Source organism: Garra rufa, chromosome 20, assembly GCF_049309525.1.
Source record: "Garra rufa chromosome 20, GarRuf1.0, whole genome shotgun sequence".
NCBI lineage: Eukaryota > Metazoa > Chordata > Actinopteri > Cypriniformes > Cyprinidae > Garra > Garra rufa.
This window is the reverse complement of record NC_133380.1, coordinates 2215527-2239168: the sequence shown is the minus strand read 5'-3', so window position 1 is coordinate 2239168 and position 23642 is coordinate 2215527. Positions and strand designations below refer to the sequence as shown.

The following is a 23642-nucleotide window of genomic DNA, read 5'->3' as shown; positions in this document are numbered from 1 at the left end:
TAATAATGAAAATGACTAAATATTTAACTTATAATAAATACAATTTATAAAAAGCTATATAGACAAATTATGAAAACAATAAAAAAAACACTGGTATAACTGAAACTAAATTGAAAACAGAAAATATAAAAAAACGAATCAAATTAAATGAATACAAACTACATACAAAAACACACAACAAAATTACAAAAACTAACTAAAATTAAAAACAGAAAATATAAAATAAAAACGTATAAATAAAAATGAATTGAAAAAATTATAGACATTTAAAAAGTAAAAATAAAAATGATAAAAAATGAAAATACTAAATTTTTAATTAAAGTGAAAAAAAAAAAGTAATTAAAGATAGACTATTGCTGCGTCCCAATTCGCCTACTTATACTATGCCCTAAAAGTATGTACTCTTTTTGTTTAGAAAAAGTACATACCTTTGAGTGTGTAGCAGAATAGTAGGCAAGCTTTGGGACGTACTACTTCATCATAACTGCTTCTTTAACGGACGCTCTGTTGCTTAGTTACCTGAATCCTGTCCCAACTGCCCTGTCAATCATCACCGTTAACATTATCAACATTTCTGAGAACTCTGCTCTTGTGTTTGCATAATTATGCATTTAAACGTTAATGACCAAACCTATCATTATAAATGTTGCTGCACATGAAATATAACGTGGATAACATTAAAAAATATTTTTTTTTATCACACATTACACATTGATTATTTATGACTCAAATCCCTCTCTCTACCTGTCCGTTGGTCGCGCATATCCTCCATGTTTGTAGTTTTTTAACAGTTTATATGGAACTTTGGAATACTTTTTTAAACATACTACGATTTGGGACAAACTAATTCTATTTTCGAATACTATTTAGGACGCAGCAAATGACTAAAACTGAAATGAAAGTGAAAAACAAAAAAAATCCTTCTATAAAAGCTATATAGACAAATGAATAAAGACGACAAAAAAAAAAAAAAAATTACAAAAACAGAAAAAATAAAATAAACTATAACAATTAATTTAAAAATATTTACATTAAAAAAATGACAAAAACAAAAAAAGAAATTACTAAAATTTAAATTAAAGTAAAAATAGACACGACTAAATCTTTAACTGAAATTAAAATAAAATAAAAAATTAATAAAAAAAAATCCTAAAGAGACATTTTTAAAAAAAAAAATACATAGACAAATAAAAATGACAAAAAACACACAACAAAATTACAAAAACTATAACTAAAATTAAAAACAGAAAATGTCAAATAAAAACTTATAAAAATGAATGAAAAAATTAAACTAAAATAAAATAAAAACGTATCAATATTAATTAAAATTGTAAAATTACAGACATTAAAAAATTGACAAAAACAAAAAAATGAAATAAAGTTTATAAAATGTATAAAAAAATCATAGACATTTAAAAAATTATAATATAAAATAAAAACATAAAAACTAACTAACTAAAAATAAAAATTGAAAATTAAAAAATTGAAAAAAACAAAAAAATTTAATAGTAAAATTTATAAAATGTATAAAAAAATTATAGACATTTAAAAAAAAAAAATATATATATATATATATATGTATGTATATATATATATATATATATATAATAAAAACATATAAACATTTATTAAAACTAAAAATAGAAAATAGAAAACAAAAACAAAATAATGCATTAAAAAAATTACAGACATTAAAAAATTGACAAAAACAAAAAAATGAAATAGTAAAATTTATAAAATGTATAAAAAAATTATAGACATTTAAAAAAATTAAATAAAATATATATATATATGTATGTATATATATATATATATATATATATAATAAAAACATATAAACATTTATTAAAACTAAAAATAGAAAATATGAAACAAAAACAAAATAATGCATTAAAAAATTACAGACATTAAAAAATTGACAAAAACAAAAAAATGAAATAGTAAAATTTATAAAATGTATAAAAACATTATAGACATTAAAAAAAAAAAAAAAAAAAAAAATATATATATATATATATATATATATATGTAAACATTTATTAAAACTAACTAAAAATAAAAACAAAAAAATGCATTAAAAAAATTATAGACATTTAAAAAATAAAAATGACAAATACATTTTTTTATGAAAGTAAAAATATACAGAAAATAGCAAAACTTTCCTGTAACCTTAGCATCAAACTTTGCGACTTAAACAGACAAAAAAAATTTGCTGTGTATTTTGTGCTGAACAGAGAGTGAGAGGTTACCCTGACACGCCCGTCCATCTCCAGAGAAGCCCGGCAGACAGGAGCAGACGTAAGACGAGTCTCCCGTGTAGCTGCATCTGGAGCGCTCTGGAGCGTCGCAGTCGTGCGTTCCTCTCTGACAGTGATCCACGGGACGCTCCGTCTCTGCAAGAGGAACAAGAAACAAGCTGAAACACCGTTCACAAGCGCTTTGGTCACAGAGATGCGTGTCTCAAAAACACAGACTCCTACCGACGCACGTCCGTCCATCGCTGGCGAACTGAAAACCGTCCAGACACTCACAGCGGAAAGATCCCGGCTGGTTGTTGCAGATGCTGTACGGACCGCAGATCTGAGGGCTTTCTGAACACTCGTCAACATCTGAGAATCCAGGAGAGAAAATTCTTATGTTAACACAGGAAACAGATCAATACAGGCTTTTATTTTGAAGTTTTTTATTAAAGGAGACTCAGGGAAGGAGGCAAATGCTGAAGCAATGTTGTAGAAATACTTCACAATTTACAGTCTACATTATTTATTTTTTCAGATTTTTTATTTTATTTTATTTTCCATTCTAACATTTTACAGTTTTGCTTAAGTTTTGGATTTGTTTAAATATTTAAATAAAATATAAAATATTTGTCTATATAAAAACTATATAGACACATTTAAAGTAAAATAATAAAAAATAGATATATTTTTAAAAATAAAAATAATTTAAAAAAATGGCAAAATCACAACACAATTACTAGAACTTTAACTAAAATTAAAGTGAAAACAAAAAATATATAAAATAAATACTGATAAATAAAAAAGGATTAACAACTATATAAACAAATTTTAAAAAAATAAATAAAATTATATAGACAAATTTAAAAATAAAAAATGGCAAAAGCACAACAAAATTACTACAACTTTAACTAAAAATAAAGTGAACAGAGAAAATACAAAAATGAAAAACTAATAAATACAACTGAATAAAAACTATATAGACAAATTTAAAATAAAAGAAAGAACAAAAGAACTATAGATATATATTTTTTAAATTACAAAAATAAAAAATCACAACAAAATGACTAGAACTTCAACTAAAAGTGAAAACAGAAAATACAAAAAAAAAATACTAATAAATAAAAATGAAAAAAGCTATATAGACAAATTTAAAAGAAAGAAAGAAAAAACTATACAGACATATTTTAAAAAAATAATTTAAAAAAGAAATTGCAAAAATCACAACAAAATTACTACAAATTAAAAAAAAAATTAAAACAGAAAATACCCCAAAAATAAACACGAATAAATAAAATTAATAAAATCTATATAGACAAATTGAAAATAAAAGAAAGAAAAACTATACAGGCATATTTTTAAAAAATAATAAAAACATTTGCAAAATCACAACAAAACTTTAAAATTAAAGTGAAAACAGAAAATGCAAAAAAAGCAATAAATAAAATTTTTTAAAAACCATATATCCAAATTAAAAATAAAATGAAAGAAAGAAAGAAAAAACTATAGACATATTTTTAAAAAATAATAAAAAAATGGGAAAATTACAACAAAATTTCTAGAACTTTAACTAAAATAAGTAGAAAATAAATAAAAATTAATAAAAACTATATAGACAAATTTAAAATATATAGACATATTTGTAAAAAATGGCAAAAGCACAACAAAATTACTACAGCTTCAACTAAAATTAAAGTGAAAACAGAAAATACAAAAATTAAATACTAATAAATAAAACTAAAGTATCTTTTTTTTTTCTTTCATTTGATATTGGGTTGAAATATGACCTGAACATGTTCTGTTTTAGATTCACCTATTAACAATGAATAATAAATAATACTACAAAATAAATACATGTTATTATTTAAAATAAATGTTTATTATAAAGTGCATTAATAATTCTGTTTCTGTGTTTATTAACAAAGACAAGACCCAGATTTTCTCCAAGAGGGGGACAAACTGTGGACCAAACCATGCATGAATCCCAGGAGGAAAAAAATGTTTTCTTTACCCTAAAATCTAGGTTTTCCCAAAGAGAGGAAACATCCCATGAATTAACTGCTGTATATACAGTTATGAGTCTCTTCCGCTGCATGTTTGTGTTGGATCATCGACCCGTCTGTGAACCACGAGCTTCTTTGAACTCAAATTAAATTATAATATAATTTCTACAGCCAGAGAACAACTCGCAGAGTAACTCAACGCAGATGTTTGAACACAAAACATAATCTGTAAAGGAGGTTCTTACCGTAACAAACCCGTCCGTCGCCGGTGAATCCAGCAGCGCATTCGCAGGTGAACTCCTTTCCTTGAGCGGGACGGCAGACGGCGTTAGTGTCGCATCCGTGTCTCCCGGTGAAACAGGGATTCTGCTCCGGGATTCCACCTGGAAAACATGCGAGTCTGCGCTTATTTTTAACATAATGCACATTAATATGAAACCACATTAAAATGCATTACACGCATTACATGCATCATTTTTTTATACAAATTACTATAAAAAAATTAAAAAACTATATAGACCTATTAAAAAAAAAAGAGAAAATCACAACAAAATTACTAGAACTTCAACTCAAATATATATATTAAATATAAAATAAATAAATGTATATTAATAAAAAAAAAATATATATATATATATATATATATATATATATATATATATTAATAAAATAAAAAATATTAAAAACTATATTGACAAATTTAAAAGAAAGAAAAAACTATATAGACATATTTTAAAAAATAAATAAAAATGGAAAAAATTACTAGAACTTTAACTAAAATTACAGTGAAAACAAACAAACAAAATATATATATATATATATATATATTAATAAAATAAAAACTATATAGACAAATTTAAAAGAAAGAAAATAAAGAACAAACTATAGACATTTTAAAAAATTACTAGAACTTCAACAAAAATTGAAGTGAAAAAATATATATATATATTAATACTTTTTTTTAATAAAAACTATATAGATAAATTTAAAAGAAAGAAAAAAAACTATATAGACATATTTAAAAAAAAAGGGAAATCACAACAAAAATTTTAAACAAAAGAAATACAATATATATATATATATATATATATTAATAAAATAAAAAATAATAAAAACTAAATAGGCAAATTTAAAAGAAAGAAAAAAAAACAGACATTAAAAACTAAAAATGTGAAAATCACAACAAAATAACTAGAACTTCAACTAAAACTAAATTTAAACAAAAAAATATATATATATTAATAAAAAAATTATAAAAACTATATAGACAAATTTGAAAGAAAGAAAACCTATATAGACATATTTAAAAAAATAACAAAATAGGAAAATCACAACAAAATCACTAGAACTTCAACTAAAATTAAATAGAAAACAAAATAATAATAATAATAAATAAACCCAAATTTATAATAAATGAAAGATAGAATAAATTAACTAAATAATCAATTAATAAAAACTATATAGACAAACTTAAGAACAATTATATAGACCTTTTTTTTTTAAAAAAAAGGGAAAAGCACAACAAAATTACTAGAACTTCAGCTAACATTAAACTGAAAACAAAATAAATGAATAAATAAATAAATAAATAAACCCAAATTTATATTAAATGAAAGAACGAATAAATAAATAAATTAATTAATCAATTAATAAAAAAATAATAAAAAACTATATAGACAAAGAAAGAAAGAAAGAAAGAAAGACTATAGACATATTTTAAAAAAGTAATAAAAATGGCAAAAGCACAACATGACTACAGCTTCAACTAAAATTAAAAAAGTGAAAACAGAAAATACAAAAATTAAATAATATAGATGACACAAAACTTAACTACTTAAACTTGTGAATACGGAAAATACAATGTTTAAATTTGCAATGATACACTCACTACTACACCAAATTACTTTAAAAATAGAAAAAACTATAGACATATAAAAAAATTACTAGAAAGTCAACTAAAATTAAAGTGAAAAAATGTATAATATTAATGAAATAAAAATTTATATAAACTATATAGACAAATTTAAATGAGTAAAAAAAACTTTAAAGTTAAAAAAATTTAAATGGGAAAATTTAGAGAATAAAGTCAAAATCACGAAAATAAAGACAAAATATTTTGAGAATAAAGTCTTAATATTTTAACTTTATTCTCGTGATTTCAGCTTGATTCGTAAAATTTTACGTAATCTTAGGATTTTTTTTTTTTTTTTTTACGTGGCACTAAAACACTGTCGTAGAAAATCAACCCATCCAACACGAGCTGCAGGAATCAGAATTAACTCTCAAACTGTACTTTGATGTCACACAGCGATCAGTGTGTTTAGTGAAAAACACTATACAATAATGACTTGATATGCTTCAAAAAGAAGCACATTTGGGCCTGTCACATCTTACAACTGTGGACTGATCTTAATAACCACCAACATGCGGGTTATAGCTCCTGCTGACAGACGTTTGTCCTGAACAAGAGACGGTCGAACCTCCAGATGTACGTTACAGCACAGATGTTAGCGCTCTTCAGCTGTGGATTTAACTCGGATCGGCTTACATTAACCGGCACAAACACTCGGACAACCTTTAACCCACAGCACACATAAACATCAGCGGGAGACTGAGTTATATGTTTCTACTGAGATACATGAACTTTACTAGTAAACAACATGCTCTACCGCTCCATTTTTGGGGTCACTAAGATTTCTTTTTAAAGAAATTAATACTACTATTCATCAAAGATGCATCAAAGTGATCAAAAGTGAGAGTATAGACAAGATTCTGTTTCAAATAAATGACCGTTTTCACAAAAATATTGTGCAGCGCAATTGTTTTCAACATTGATAATAATCAGAAATGTTTCTTGAGCTTTTCTGAAGGAGGATAATTAATTAGAATCATTTAAAAAAACATATGAATACATTTACATTTAAATAAATAATTTTAAAATAAAATGGCTAATAAAAATGAATAAAACTATTATTTTGTAACATTAACAATGTCTAAAAAAAAGCTAAATAAAAACCTATAAAATGCACAATTAAAAATGAACGATTTTAAAATGATTAAAAAATGCTTACTAAAAATCAATACAATTATAATTTTGTAACATTAAAAATAAATTATAATTTAAATAACAGCTAGCTAATAAAAACCCATTTATATCCAATTAAAATGAACAATTTTAAAATAACGATTTTAAAATAATAGACAAAATAAAATACTTACTAAAAATGTATAAAACTATAATTTAAATAATAGCTAAAAAAACATAATATACTGAATTAAAATGAATGATATACAATAATATGCGAAATAAAATTAATAAAACTGTAAATTTGTCAAAAAAAATTTTTTTTATAATTTATTTAATTTATAAACCCTAAATGTCCAATTAAAATAAATTATTTTTAAAGTAATAACAATCATAACAAAATTCTTACTAAAAATGTATAAAAATATACATTGCTAAGATATAAAATAATTAAAAAAACTAAATAATAGTTAAATTAAAAAAACACAATATGCACAATTAAAATTAACGCTTTTAAAATAATAGATAAAGATATAAAAATAAAAATGAATAAAACTGTAAATTTGTAAGATTAAGAAAAATAGAATTTAAAAATAAAAGCTAAATACAAACCCATAAAATTTCCAATTAAAATTAAACATTTTGAAGTAATTTTTTTAATCATTTGAAATGATAAAAAATACAAAATTTGTAATAATAAAAATAATTCAGAATTTAAATAATGCCTAAATAGAAACCTATAAAATGCAAGATTAAAATGAACTATTTAAAAATAAAAATAAAATGCTTACTAAAAATGTATTAAATCATAGAAATGTACAATTGAAAATAATTTATAATTTAAATAATAGCTAAATAAATAAATAAAAACTAAATAAAATGCTTGTTTAAAATTTATAAAATCATAGAAATGTACAATTAAAAATAGTTTATAATTTAAATAATAGCTAAATAAATAAATAAAAACTAAATAAAACGCTTGTTAAAAATTTATAAAATCATAGAAATGTACAATTAAAAATAGTTTATAATTTAAATAATAGCTAAATAAATAAATAAAAACTAAATAAAACGCTTATTAAAAATGTATAAAATCATAGAAATGTACAATTAAAAATATTTTATAATTTAAATAATAGCTAAATTAAAAAAAAAAACTAAATAAAATGCTTATTAAATACGTAAAAATCATAGAAATGTACAATTAAAATAAATAAATAATAGTGTACCACTAAAGACTGGAGTAATGATGCTGAAAAATTCAGCTTTTCATCAGAAGAATAAATTACATTTCACCTTATATTTACATTAAAAAATGCTATTTGAAATTGTAATTTTATTTTTTAATTTTTTACTGTATTTTTGATCAAATAAACACAGCCTTGGTGAACAAAAGAGACTTCTTTTAAAAACATTAGCAACTCTTACCAACCCCAAACTTTTAAACAGTAGCGTGTGAGTCATTATCCAACATATACATGCGCAAACCCAGTGTTTAGTCGCTCTGTGGTGTATTTTAGCACTGGGTTGTGAATGTTGACACGTTTGCTGTAGTTCTGGTTTGTGAGCGTGAGTTTTCCTTACTGTGGACGGAGCCGATCTTGTTGCTCGTGGCGAAGCGGATCAGCTGATTGCCGGAGTCGTACATGACGAAGATCTGGTCGACGCTCAGCTGTTGGCTCGCCGGAACAGAGCTCATGAGCTCCTCGTGCGGACAGCTCTGGAACTTGATGTTCTGGGTCCACAAGTAGCTGTGAGAGCGAACGCTACCGTCGGGCATGCTAACGCTGTAGTCCCGCCGCGAGGAGGACGTGATCACTGTGAACATCAGACTCAATTAGACAAGATGCTTATAGACATGCAAAATACTTTACACATGTGTTACTGTGGCAGCAACAAACCGCCAAACTCCACCAGATAAAAACATCTGTCAGGCTTTAGGTTGGCTGGAGGAAGCCTAGCTTGTAAGTTTAAAGCAGCTGTAAAAGCTTTTGAACTTTATATAAATAAATTAGACGATTAGCATGTGTGATTAGAATGTAGTTACCATGATTCTAACATTTTTTCAGCACGTTTAGCATGTTTCTAGCATGATTAGCAAGTTTCTAACATAATTAGCATGTTAGCACTAGCCTGATTAATACTAGCATGTTTTTAACATTAATAACAAGCATATTTCTAACATGAATCATGTTAGAAACTAGCATGTTTCTAACATGATTAGCAAATTTTTAGCATGTTTCTAACATGATTAGCAAATTTTTAGCATGTTTCTAGCATGATCAGCAAGTTGCTAACACGTTTCTAACATGTTTCTAGTCTGACTATCAAGTTGTTAACATGTTCCTAGCATGATTAGCAAGTTGTTAACACGTTTCTAACATGTTTCTAGCCTGACTAACAAGTTGCTAGCATGTTCCTAGCATGATTAGCAAGTTGCTAACACGTTTCTAACATGTTTCTAGTCTGACTATCAAGTTGCTAGCATGTTCCTAGCATGATTATAATGTAGTTACCATGATTCTAACATTTTTTTAGCACGTTTAGCATGTTTCTAGCATGATTAGCAAGTTGCTAACACGTTTCTAACATGTTTCTAGCCTGACTAACAAGTTGCTAGCATGTTCCTAGCATTATTAACAAGTTGCTAACATGTTTCTAGTCTGACTATCAAGTTGCTAGCATGTTCCTAGCATGATTAGAATGTAGTTACCATGATTCTAACATGTTTTAGCTCGTTTATCATGTTTCTAGCATGATTAGCAAGTTTCTAACATAATTAGCATGTTAGCACTAGCCTGATTAATACTAGCATGTTTTTTACATTAATAACAAGTTGCTAGCGTTTCTAACGGGTTTCCAACATGATTAACAAGTTGCTAGCCTGTTTTTAGGCTGACTAGCAAAAGTTGTTAGCACGTTTCAAACATGTTTCTATCATGATTAGTAAGTTGCTAGCATGTTTTTAACATTATTAACAAGTTGCTAGCACATTTTATCATGATTAGTAAGTTGCTAGCATGTTTTTAACATTATTAACAAGTTGCTAGCACATTTTATCATGATTAGTAAGTTGCTAGCATGTTTCCATCATGATTACCAATTTGCTAGCATGTTTCTAACATGTGTCTAGCCTGACTAGCAAGTTGCTAGCATGTTTCCATCATGATTAGCAAGTTGCTAGCATGTTTCTAACATGTTTCTAGACTGACTAGCAAGTTGCTAGCATGTTTCTAGCATTATTAGCAAGTTGCTTACATGTTTTTATCATTATTAACAAGTTGCTAACATTTTTCTAACATGTTTCTAGCCTGACTAACAAGTTGCTAATATGTTCCTAGCATGATTAGCAAGTTGCTAACATGTTTCTAGCCTGACTAGCAAGTTGCTAGCATGTTTCCAACATGATTAGCAAGTTGCTAACATGTTTTTAGCATTATTAACAAGTTGTTAACATGTTTCTAACAAGTTTCTAGCCTGACTAACAAGTTGCTAGTATATTCCTAGCATGATTAGCAAGTCGCTAACATGTTCCTACAATGATTAGCAAGTTGCTAGCATGTTCCTAGCATGATTAGCAAGTTTCTAGCATTTTTCTAACATGTTTCTAGCCTGACTAGAAAGTTGCTAGCATGTTTCTAGCATGATTAGCAAGTTGCTAGCATGTTGCTAACATGTTTCTAGCCTGGCTAGCAAGTATCTAACATGTTTCTAGTACGATTAGCAAGTTACTAGCATTACATTAGCATGACTGACAAGTTAGTAGCAGGTTGCTAGCATGATTCTAGTTTATAGGCTTGGCTAGATCGTTAGATATTGGCTAGATATCATCTTGTGGATTATATGTAAATGTCTTTAATGTGAAATATCTTATTCAGGTCAGTACTTAATAAACAATAACATGCATTTAATATGATTGCTCTTATTTTGCTAAAGTAATTAACATTCGTCAGATTCTGAAAGTGTCTTATAGTTGACTGACGGTTGCTGGAGTATTGGTAAATCTGGTTGTAGGGCTGGATCTGAACCGTTGCTCCTGGAGGGACCTCAGGGATCCTGCCGTCCAGTGTAGTGCTGATCAGCAGATGATCGTGTTCATCGATGCCACTGAACTCCTGTCTGATGGTCAGCCGCTCGTTCCCGGGTTGGAAGACCACCTCTGCCTGCCGTGTGAAAACCCCTCCTGCCGAGGTTAGACAAATGTTTTTTAAAACACATAATCATCATTAGATAATTATTTAAAGGTGACAAGAATGTCTTTTTACAACGTTCTACTAACCTTTTTACCGAAAAAAATAACATTAAAATAAAGTTCATTAAGTACAAATAACATAAGGACGTTCCAAAAATCTTAGATGTCAAATTTTTCTTGCAAAAATGCAGTTCAGTCGACTTAAAAAAGTTTAGTCAACTTGAAATGTTAAGTTTTGTTATTTGAGTTGATTCAACTTAACATTTTAAGGCAGCTAGGTAACTTACCCTGCTTTTAAACAAAGCTTTAAAACCCAAGTTTAACAAACCAATTTTTTTAAGTCAACTCAAATATCTAAGTTGTCACTTAGAAACCAGAACCACTAGATGGCAGAAAAATGTGAATATATCTCGAGACAAAGGTCTTCTTAATGATTTTCAGTTTTGTTTAAGATAATTAAAGGAACAGTTTTTAAATAATGAAAGAATATGTAGAAGTATGGTATCTGGGGTAAAAAGCACCTCTGCTGTTCACTGTAAAAAAACAATTTGTTGAGTCAACTTAAAATTATTTGTTACCTGGCTGAAATTTTAAGTTCAGTCGACTCAAAAATGTTTAGTCAACTTGAAATGTTACGTTTTGTTATTTGAGTTGATTCAACTTAAAATTTTAATGCATCTAGGTAACCTGCCCATCTTTTAAACCCAAGTTTAACAAAAAAATTTTTTTAAGTCAACTCAAATATCTAAGTTGTCACTTAGAAACCAGAAGCACTAGATGGCAGAAAAATGTGAATATATCTCGAGACAAAGGTCTTCTTAATGATTTTCATTAAGAATTTTTTTAAGATGATTAAAGAAACAGTTTTTAAATAATGAAAGAATATGTAGAAGTATGGTTTCTGGGGTAAAAAGCACGCTGCTGTTCACTGTAAAAAACAATTTGTTGAGTCAACTTAAAATAATTTGTTACCTGGCTGCCTTAAAATTAAATTTAAAATTAAAGTTCAGTCAACTTAAAAAACTTTCGTCAACTTGAAATGTTGAGTTGTACTAAGTGACAATTTTACGTTGAGTCAACTCAAATATCAAATATATCAATTATAAGTTGTCACTTAGTACAACTTAACATCTCAAGTTGACTAAACTTTTTTGAGTTGACTGAACATAAAATTTTAAGGCAGCTAGGTAACTTTCCCCACCAATTTTGTTAAGTCAACAGGGTAACAAATTATTTTAAGTTAACAAATAGTGTGTTTTTTTTACACTGTTGGGGCTAAAAGGCACAATAATTATAATAAAAGGCTGAATTTTCTATTTGTTTACATGACATTGTTAGATTCAGATGGTAAATACTATATATTATGTTGGGTGTCCATCCTAAAGATAATCTCAATGTTTAGAATGAAATCATCATATTCAAAAACATGCTATTAATCATATAATATATATATATATATATATATATATATATATATATATATATATATATATATATATATATGTGACCCTGGACCACAAAACCAGTCATAAGGTAAAATTTTACAAAACTGAGATATATACATCATATGAACCCTCAATAAATAAGCTTTCTATTGATGTATGGTTTGTTATGATAGGACAATATTTGGCCGAGATACATCTATTTGAAAATCTGGAATCTGAGGGTGCAAACAAATCAAAATACTGAGAAAATCACCTTTAAAGTGATAGGTTTATATTTATATTTTGATAGGTTTACAGTAGGAATTTTACAAAAAATCTTCATGGAACATGATCTTTACTTCATTTCCTAATGATTTTTGACATAAAAGAAAAATCAATAATTTTGACCCATACAATGTATTTTTGGCTATTGCTACAAATATACCCCAGCGACTTAAGACTGGTTTTGTGGTCCAGGGTCACATATATAACAATAACAATATATATATATATAGTTGTTACTACTGTAAATCTATATTAAATTACTATGGGATATCTTCAGTGCTTTCAGAATCCTTACATTTTAAATGATTTCGTTTCTGCATTTTAAAAAATATGTTTTATTTTACCATTTTGATGACAGTATATTTAGTATATTTGTATTTATCAAAATAAGCAGAAAATAGTACCAACTTAATTGTTTTGAGCAAGTATTAACTTAAACGACTTGCACAAAATCTGTTGCTCCATAACAAGCAAAGTGAAAAGCGCATATTTTTCTAAGGGTGTTCCTTTAGCCCCGTTGTACCCAATAAATTGTTATTTTTTTTAGAAAATAAACGATCGTTTCACTAGATAAGATCTTTTTTCCTCGGCTGGGATCGTTTAGAGCCCTTTTGAAGCTGCATTTAAACTGCATTTTGGAAGTTCAAACTCAGGGCACCACTGAAGTCCACTATATGGAGAAAAATCTTGAAATGTTTTCTTCAAAAAAAATTATTTCTTTACGACTGAAGAAAGACATGAACATCTTAGAAGACAAAGGGGTGAGTAAATTAAAGTTTTAAGAAGGTTCCATAAAGAATTGGGCAGGGGAAGAGTGCAAATCCTGGAGCGTGAGCATGTGTTTTCACTTCAGCAGCTGGAACTGAGTCTCAAAGGAAATTTTTGAGTGCAGATAAAGGTGAATGTTTTTTTTTTTTCAGAGAATCTGAAGCATGAGCCTTCAGGTTTGAGATTTCAGAACAGCTTACTGATTATGAATGATTGCAGTATTATGATCAAAGGATTCAGATTTGTTGATCAGGTCTCACCGATGATGCTGAAGCCGTTCTGGTAGTCGGGTTGCTCCAGAGCGAACGCCCATCCGATGGCCTCGCCTAGAGCGGGAAGGGGCTGCAGAGACGGGCCCACGCTGGACGGGATGCTGCTGATGGCGATATACGCCCGACCGTCGTTCGCGACCACGTACGAGTGCAGGTCGTTGTTGGAAAACTCCACGGGAGACGGAGAATCACCGACGAAGATCCTGCCGTTGACCTTTCCGTTCATCCTCTGCGGCTTGCCTGGAGATTCGGAAAATTGAGGGATCATTATTGTTGCTTGGTAAGAATGGACGAAGGAAGTTTATATAATATAGCCAAATGCATAATATTGATTAGGACCAGGTTTATTATCATTAACTAAAACAAAAACATTAAAAACTGGTATAATTTCATTACTTGAAATGAAATGAAATAAACAAATAAATAAATAACACAGAAATAAATAATAAATAAATTTTAGTTTGTTTTTGAAGCAACATATCTCATTTATAATAAAATAATTTTAAACTTATAAAATATCTAAAAATGAAACAAAAAATATAATAAAATAAAACAAAAATCATAGATATTTAAAAATACTAATAATCAAAATGACTATATTTATATATATAAAACGTATTCAAAATATTCAAAACTCATTTTCAAAATTTTGTGAGTGGTGCAGTTTAATGTTACAGTTTTTATTATTTTGAAAACCTTTTTTATTTTTTCTTGTCATTTTATTTGACTTAAAAGTTTTAGTAATTTTATTGTATGTTTTTCTTTTCAATTTTAGTAAATATGTCTGTATAGTTTATTTTTTTAATTTTAAATAATTTAAATTTGTCATTTTATTGTATTTTATTTTGGTTAACATTTATTTAAAGTAACAAAAGTTTTTTAATGGTTTGTCTCATTTTCATTATAATAAAATAATTTTAAACTTAATTTAATAAAATGTAGTTTAAAATAACTAAAACACTCAAATAAAATTATAAATGTTAGCAATAACTATGAAATAAAAATTCTAATAATCAAAATGAGTTTAATATAATAGTTTGTATTAATATTTTGAAAACTTTTATTTATTTTAATATTTTTCCTTGTCATTTTATTTGGCTTAGTTATAGTAATTTTGTTGTATGTTTTTTGTCAATTTTAGTAAATATGTCTACATAGTTTAATTTCTTTAATTTTTTTCTTTTAAGTATTAGTTATTTTAGTACTTTAACTTTAGACAACAATTTAACAAAAACAATTATTTGGAGGCAAACCGAAATAAAATAAGTTAAAGTTTTTTTATATATATTTTATTGTATTTTATTTCAGTTAACATTTATTTGAAGTAACAAAAGTTTTTTTTAATGGTTTGTCTTATTTTCATTATAATAAAATAATTTTAAACTTAATTTAATAAAATTTTGTTTAAAATAACTAGGTTTATTTTTTTTTTATCTTAGTTTAGTTTTTAATCAGTTTTTAGCTTTTTAAAAATATTGCTTTACAGTTTTTAATTATTTTTAATTTTACTTTTAGTTATTTTAATGCTTCAGCTAAACAAAAATTTTAAATTTGACTGAAATTTGAAAAATATTTTGAATTCGTTTTTATTTTAATTTTTTTAATTTAAATTTTCAGTTTTAGCTGATTTTGTGTATTTTATAAATCATGTTTTTAAAAATAAATTTTTTTTATTTAAGTTTTAGCTCTAGTTTTTTTTTTGTTTCAGTTTAACAAAAATTAGAAATGCTGCCATACCTAAAAAATTAAATAAAATAATTACAAATATATATTTTATATTATATTTAATTTTATTTCAAAAGAGATTATTTTTATTGTTAATTAAATGATTGTACTGAAATAAAAAAAACTATAATAAAATGTATAAAAAAAATAAATAGACATATTTTTAAAGTTAAAATGAGCCATATAAATGATAAATAAAATGACACAGTGTTATTTTAGCATTATTAAAATATGCTATTTTTTTATTTAAATTTTATATTTTTAATAATTTATTTATACATGACAAAAAAAAATTATTTAAAAAAAATATAAAAATTAATTTATAACATTTATTCATTTGTTTATTTGTAAATACGTGTGTGTATATTATATATAAAAGAACAAATAAAAAAATTGATTAAAAAAAATAAAAAATAAACAAAAATAACCCTGGTTGTGATGCAATTGTAAACTCACCTTCGGCGACACAATCCTTGCCATTGCCGTAATAACCGGGTTTGCAGTGACAGCAGTATCCGCTGGTGTAATCTCTGCAGTCGGCGAACACAGAGCACTTGTGCTTGTTGCTGGAGCACGTCTCGTAATTATAAGAAAACACTGGTAAAAAAAAATCAAAGAAAAATGTGATAAACTCACACAATTTAGACAATCTGGTCTGAATACAACCAGTTCGTTTCTCTCACCGTCGACGTTCAGCTCGTCCTCATCGATGATCACCACCTGCGGTACCTGTGCGATCTGCGGTCGTTGAGGCGTTTGCGGTCGCCGCGGTTGAACGTATCGATCATGAGGCTCATCAGGAGTAGAGGACTCTGCGAACGGCTCTGGACTGGTGCTGAGTCTTTCATTCAGAGGTTCGGGGGTCTGATGCTCCTCGTGACGTCCAGACCATGGGGCCGACGGCTCAGGAGCCGGAGTGTCCACCATAGTCTCCTCAGACGTGACGTCTGTGATCGCTGTGACTGTTGCAATCTCCGTGACCTCCGTGACCTCCGTGACCTCTCCAGGTGTGATGGAGGTGAAAAGCGAAGACCCAATCTGGTAGACCCAAACACCAGGAAGGCCCGAGTTCGTCTCCCTGAGAAGATTGAAGAGGAGTTGCAACACATTAATATATTATATTATTAGCTTGGCTTGAGAAAATTCATCAAATTGAAGATTAAAAATCATCAAAGTCCCATAGACTTACATTGAGGGAATGTTCAACTAAGCCGACATTATTCAAACTCCAAAAAAAAAATTTAAAAAACGTTTAAACTGTTTATTTGAACTAGTTTAAATGATTGTACTGAAAAAAAAAACGGTAACACTTTACAATAAGGTTCATTAGTTAACCACATTAGTTAACATGAACTAATAATGAACTGGACTTATACAGCATTTATTAATCTGTGTTAATGTTAATTTCAACATTTACTAATGCATTATTAAAATTTTGTTAACATTAGTTAATGCAGTGTGAACTAACATGAACAAACAATAAACAACTGTATTTCCGTTAACTAATGTTAATAAAGATTAGTAAATACAGTAACAAATGTATTGCTCATGGTTAGTTCATGTTAGTTAATACAGTAACTAATGTTTAATTAATGAACCTTATTGTAAAGTGTTACCAAAAAAACCTATGATATAATGTATAAAAAAATATATCGACATATTTTTAAAGTTAAAACGAGCCATATAAATGATAAATAAAATGACACAGTGTTATTTTAGCATTATTAAAATATGCTATTTTTTATTTAAATTTTATATTTTTTATAATTTATTTATATATGACCAAAAAATGTATATTTAAAAAAATTATGTATGTAAATCATTAATATATTAAAATTAATTTATAACATTTATTCATTTTTTATTTGTAAATATGTGTGTGTATATTATATATAAAAGAACAAATAAAAAAATACACAGCAAAGTCTAACTAAAAATTGAAAAAAATAAATACATTCCCCAAATTTCTGTTGATTTGTTTGCAAAGGGGTTATTAAAGTAAAATACAAGCATAAAAAAACCTGTTGGTGTTTTAAAACATTAATCATTTTCATATGTGACCCTGGACCACAAAACCAGTCTTAAGTCGCTGGGGTATATTTGTAGCAATAGCCAAAAATACATTGTATGGGTCAAAATTATAGATTTTTCTTTTATGCCAAAAATCATTAGGAAATTAAGTAAAGATCATGTTCCATGAAGATTTTTTGTAAAATTCCTACTATAAATATATCAAAATGTAATTTTTGATTAGTAATATGCATTGTTAAGAACTTAATTTTGAAAACTTTAAAGGTGATTTTCTCAGTATTTTGATTTGTTTGCACCTTCAGATTCCAGATTTCCAATAGATGTATCTCGGCCAAATATAGTCCTATCCTAACAAACCATACATCAATAGAAAGCTTATTTATTGTGCTTCATATGTTGTATACATCTCAGTTTTGTAAAATTTAACCTTATGACTGGTTTTGTGGTCCAGGGTCACGTATATTACCTTTTATGAACAACTTACTAGCTGAAGAACTTGAGGGCGCCCAAATTATTAAGACACAAAACTAGACTAAAAAGGCACTTACTGTGCGAGAGCGCTGACCGACTCCTCTGTGTCCTGAGTGATGCGATAGTAGGATCCCTGAGTGCTCGCCCACCCGAACCAGCCCGCCACCTTCCCCTCGTTAAAGCCGACTTCAACCAGCTGATCTTCATCATTGATGAGCGTGGAGCCGAACTGCATGTTTTCCTCTGGATACAGCAGGATGGCGTAAGATGCGGTCTCCAGGTTTGCTACAACGAGCTGGAACGTGTTTCTCTGCAACAGAGTCACAACAAGTTTGCATTTCAGAAAGGAATGACAATATTGTCTGTTTAGAGCTGCTTTGCAGATGAATTGAATTTGCATAACTGAAGAACTTTGCAACATTAACACTTTCTTCCATAGTGCATGAAAAAATATGTCGTTTTTTAATGCAATATGCAAGAATATGCAACATTGTTCTCTTGTGATATGCAAAGAAATGCAGTGCTTTATTGCAATATGAAAGAATATGTAGTTTTTGTTAATGCAGTATGTAGAAATATGCAGTTATTGCTTTGAAATATGCAAGAATATGACTTTTTTTATGCAATCTGCAAGCATATGTAGTTTTTGTTAATGCAGTATGTAAAAATATGCAGTTATTGCCTTGTAATATGCAAGAAATGCAGTGCTTTATTGCAATATGCAAGAATATTGTTACAGTTCTGTCAGTTTATGTCTTAGTCATGTCATGTATTTGGTTTCTCCCATTGTCTTCCCCCGTTAATCTGTCTGCTTTGGTTTAGTCCTCGTTTGTGTAATCACCGTCACCTGTGTTTGATTTATCAGTCATCTATGTCACCTGTGTCTTATTATTAGTCTGTCCTTATAAGTCTGTCTGTGAGTTCAGTTCCCTGTCGGTCCTTTTGTCTGAATAGATGTGTGTGATGTTCCTGACTTGTTCCTGCCTTGTTCCAATCGAAGATTTATATTAAATATATTGTATATTGTAATCCTTGTCGTCCGTCTCGTCAACTCCTGCACGCACCCCTAACATAAGGACCGACCTAAACAGTCACAGCGTTTTTCCCCTGCGTTTATTTTCCGTTTTTGTCTCAGTGTTTTTGTTTTTTTGGTTATGGATGATCCCAATGTCCTCATCATCCTTCTGGAGCAGGGGAACCGCTCTCTCGAGGACCACACCAGAGACTTCGTCCACCTCGTGCCTTACACGCACTACCCGGACAGCTGCCTGTGCACATTCTACCGAAATGGACTTAACAACACCATCAAGGCGCAGCTGTCCGGGGAGGGTCCTCGAGAGAGCATCGCTGATTACATCGAGTGGGTGTTGGTGTCCAGCAGAGCTTCCTTGACCATGGAGGATGACACCAGCCCCACTCATGACCCAGAGAGCAGCAAACCATCACCCCGACACGCAGAGTGGGAACCCGAGCGCACCGCGGATGCAGGACTAGAGCCGCGAGCGACAGAGCCAGAGTCCTCTCCGGCTGATCAGGTGCGTGAGTCGGAGTCTACATCTCTGACGGTGGATTGCGACGTGGAGCTAGGGAGGGAAATGGAGAGCCCTACCCACTGCAACTCCGCTGGGGGTGAGCTGGATATCTCTGGGGACTTAATTGACTTTGTTTCTGAGACTGTGGATATTGACACGCCGGATTTAATAGACTTTTTCTCTGAGCCACTGACGCGCATTGACTTCCCTCCCACCCGCCCTCATCTGTCCGAATCTGCCTGGTTCCCGCTGGTTCCGCCCAGCCGCCCTGAGTCCCCGCTGGTTCCGCCCAGCCGCCCTGAGTTCCCGCTGGTTCCGCCCAGCTGTCCTAAGTTCCCCAAGTCAGCAGTCAGTCCCCTTGCTCACCCTCAGCCCACCATCTCTGCAGTGGGCTCGCCGCAGGGATGCCTACTCACTTCGGTGGCAAGGCTGGAGGTTCCCTCAGCTCCGCCTCCAGCCTCCGAATCCAGACCTCCACCTCGGTCCTCCGACCCTGCGGCTCCACCACGGCTCTCAGCGCCCTCCTCTCCACCGTCGCCCGTCGGTCCACCAGCTCCACCGGGCTCCATCGTCTTTCCGGCTCCGCCCTGGTCAGTCGTCACCCCATCGGATCCTCAGGACTCTGCTCCTCCGGCTGCGCCTCGTCACGCCGTCCCACCGGCTCCTTGGGACTCCTCCTTCCTGCGGGCACACCCTCCATCCTCTGTCGCTCCGGCTCCGCCGCGGATCTCCGGGACTCCGTCTCCGCCTCGGCCGCCAGAGCCCGTTCCGCCTTGGCCCTCCGGATCCGCGGTGTCGCCCTGGATCTTCGGCTCTCCATCTCCGCCTCGGGTTCCTCTGCCAGCTGCTCTGCCTCTGTCGGTCGGCCCCACGGAGTCGGCGGTCCGTCCTCCACCATGGCTCCTCCCTCCGTCGGCTCCTCCGTGGGCCGTCATCCTGGCTGCGATCTGGGTCCTGTTCTCCTGCTTCAGGTCCCTCCTGTGTCTTCCCTGGCTCCTCCCTCCGTCGTCGCCCCCATGGACTGTCTTTTTTGCCCGTTGGACTTGTGTTCTGGTCCTCCTCCGGGGGTTGCGTCCTCCGCCGGAGCCCCCTCCCTTATTGACTCTATTTTCCTGGTTTTCCGCCCCTCTCGTTTTTTCGTTTTTTCTACGGCGCGAGGACGCGCCTTTCCGGAGGGGGGCGTAATGTTACAGTTCTGTCAGTTTATGTCTTAGTCATGTCATGTATTTGGTTTCTCCCATTGTCTTCCCCCGTTAATCTGTCTGCTTTGGTTTAGTCCTCGTTTGTGTAATCACCGTCACCTGTGTTTGATTTATCAGTCATCTATGTCACCTGTGTCTTATTATTAGTCTGTCCTTATAAGTCTGTCTGTGAGTTCAGTTCCCTGTCGGTCCTTTTGTCTGAATAGATGTGTGTGATGTTCCTGACTTGTTCCTGCCTTGTTCCAATCGAAGATTTATATTAAATATATTGTATATTGTAATCCTTGTCGTCCGTCTCGTCAACTCCTGCACGCACCCCTAACAAATATGCAGTATTCAAAATATGCAGTTATTGTCTTGAAATATGCAAGAATATGCAGTTTTTTATTGCATTATGCAAGATATGCCGTTTTTTAATGCAATATGCAAGAATATGTAGTTTTTGTTAATGCAGTATGTACAAATATGCAGTTATTGCTTTGAAATATGCAAGAATATGACTTTTTTATGCAATCTGCAAGCATATGTAGTTTTTGTTAATGCAGTATGTAAAAATATGCAGTTATTGCTTTGAAATATGCAAGAATATGCAGTTTTTTATTGCAATATGCAACATTATTGTCTTGTAATATGCAAGAAATGCAGTGCTTTATTGCAATATGCAAGAATATGCAGCATTCAAAATATGCAGTTATTGTCTTGAAATATGCAAGAATATGCCGTTTTTTAATGCAATATATAAGAATATGTAGTTTTTGTTAATGCAATATTTAAAAATATGCAGTTATTGCTTTGAAATATGCAAGAATATGCTGTTCTTTATTGCATTATGCAAGAAAATGCCATTTTTAATGCAATTTGCAAAAATATGTAGTTTTTGTTAATGCAATATTCAAAAATCTGCAGTTATTGCCTTGACACGTGCAAGAATATGCAGTTTTTATTGCAATATGCAAGAATATGCATTTTTTTATTGCAATGTGCAAGAATATGGCATTTTTTATTGCAATATGGAAAAATATTCAAAGTTATTGTTTTGTGCTGTGCAATAATATGCAGTTCTTGCATATCACAAGACAATAACGTTGCATATTGCAATAAAGCACCACATTTTCTTGCATATTTAAAAAAATAACTGCATATTTTTGGATACTGCATTAACAAAAACTACATATTATTACTCATCACAAAACAATAACTGCACATTCTTCAATATTGCAACAAAAAACTGCATATTCTTGCATATTTCAAGACAATAACTGTTTTTTTTTAATACTGCATTAAAAACGGCATATTATTGCACATCACAAAACAATAACTTTGCATATTTTTCCATACTGCAGTAAAAAAACTGCACATTCTTACATTTAGCAAAACAATAGATCTGCATATTTTTGCATATTGCAATACAATCTGCATTTTCTTGCATATTTCAAGGCAATAAAGTTGCACATTCTTGCATATTGCATAAAAAAATCTGCCTATTCTTGCAAATTTCAGGGCAATAACGTTGCATATTACAATTAAAAACTGCATATTATTGCACGTCACAAAACAACAACATTGTATAATCTTGCATATTGCAATAAAAAAACAGCATATTCTTGCATATTTCAAGAAATAACTGCATAGTTTCGAATACTACATTAAAAACCGCATATTACACATCACAAAAAAAACTTTGTATATTCTTCAATACTGCAATAAAAAAACTGCATATTTTTGAATATTGCGATAAAACACTGCATTTTCTTGAATATTGCAAGACAATAATGTTACATATTCTTGCATATTGCAATAAAAAATGGCATATTCTTGCATATTTCAAGACAATAACTTTGGATGTTTTTGCAAATTGCAATAAAAAATGGCATATTCTTGCATAATGCAATGAAAATGTATATAAAGGTAATCTGACTGGTAGATGCTGTTGTGCCTGCTTCATAACTAACTTTAGTAAGTGCAAAACATTCAGACTTGAGGAATGTACCGTAAATCCATCTCCATCTCCTCTTCCGAGTTCACCTTGAGGCAAGACGTTCTCCCAGGTGACGATGACGGCGTGAGTGGGTTTTATCCCACCATCTAAAGGAAACGCTTGGCCAATGTGCTCTGCAGCTCTTTGGAGAACATCAGGGCTTTTATCCTGGCGGAAATAGACATGACCGGCCCCATCGGTGGTGTCCAGATCTCCCAGGAAGGCTGCAATCATACCAAAACTGGCTGGCATCTTCCCCAGGTACTCAGACTCATCGGTGGGTTTGGTCAGCGAGATGAAGCCATTGGTGTTGACCTGCAGAGAACACCACCAGAGAAACCAATTTGTATGTGTTCTGCAATTTTTATGACAGTGGTTAGGAAAGACACTGATATGTAGAAGTAAAACAAATTAGTTTTGAATTAAACAACACCCTGAGTGCTAATGTAATACACTTACATGCATAACTTTAAGGAACAACAATTCATATCGTGTGG

At 30.6% G+C, this 23642-nt stretch overlaps 1 protein-coding gene across 1 annotated transcript in view; it reads right to left on the bottom strand.

Moving 5' to 3' along the window:
* The window catches only part of LOC141294280 (nidogen-1-like), a 55361-nt gene that overhangs the window by 21613 nt on the left and 10106 nt on the right, over positions 1–23642 (bottom strand). Inside the window, exons 2-11 of the mRNA XM_073826355.1 lie at positions 23158–23460; positions 18511–18743; positions 16615–17009; positions 16388–16528; positions 14195–14446; positions 11248–11448; positions 8850–9083; positions 4486–4623; positions 2481–2609; positions 2250–2393 (exon numbers count right to left, since the gene is read on the bottom strand). Of these exons, the coding sequence (XP_073682456.1) occupies positions 2250–2393; positions 2481–2609; positions 4486–4623; positions 8850–9083; positions 11248–11448; positions 14195–14446; positions 16388–16528; positions 16615–17009; positions 18511–18743; positions 23158–23460 (2170 nt within the window). The remainder of the gene's footprint in view (positions 1–2249; positions 2394–2480; positions 2610–4485; positions 4624–8849; positions 9084–11247; positions 11449–14194; positions 14447–16387; positions 16529–16614; positions 17010–18510; positions 18744–23157; positions 23461–23642) is intronic.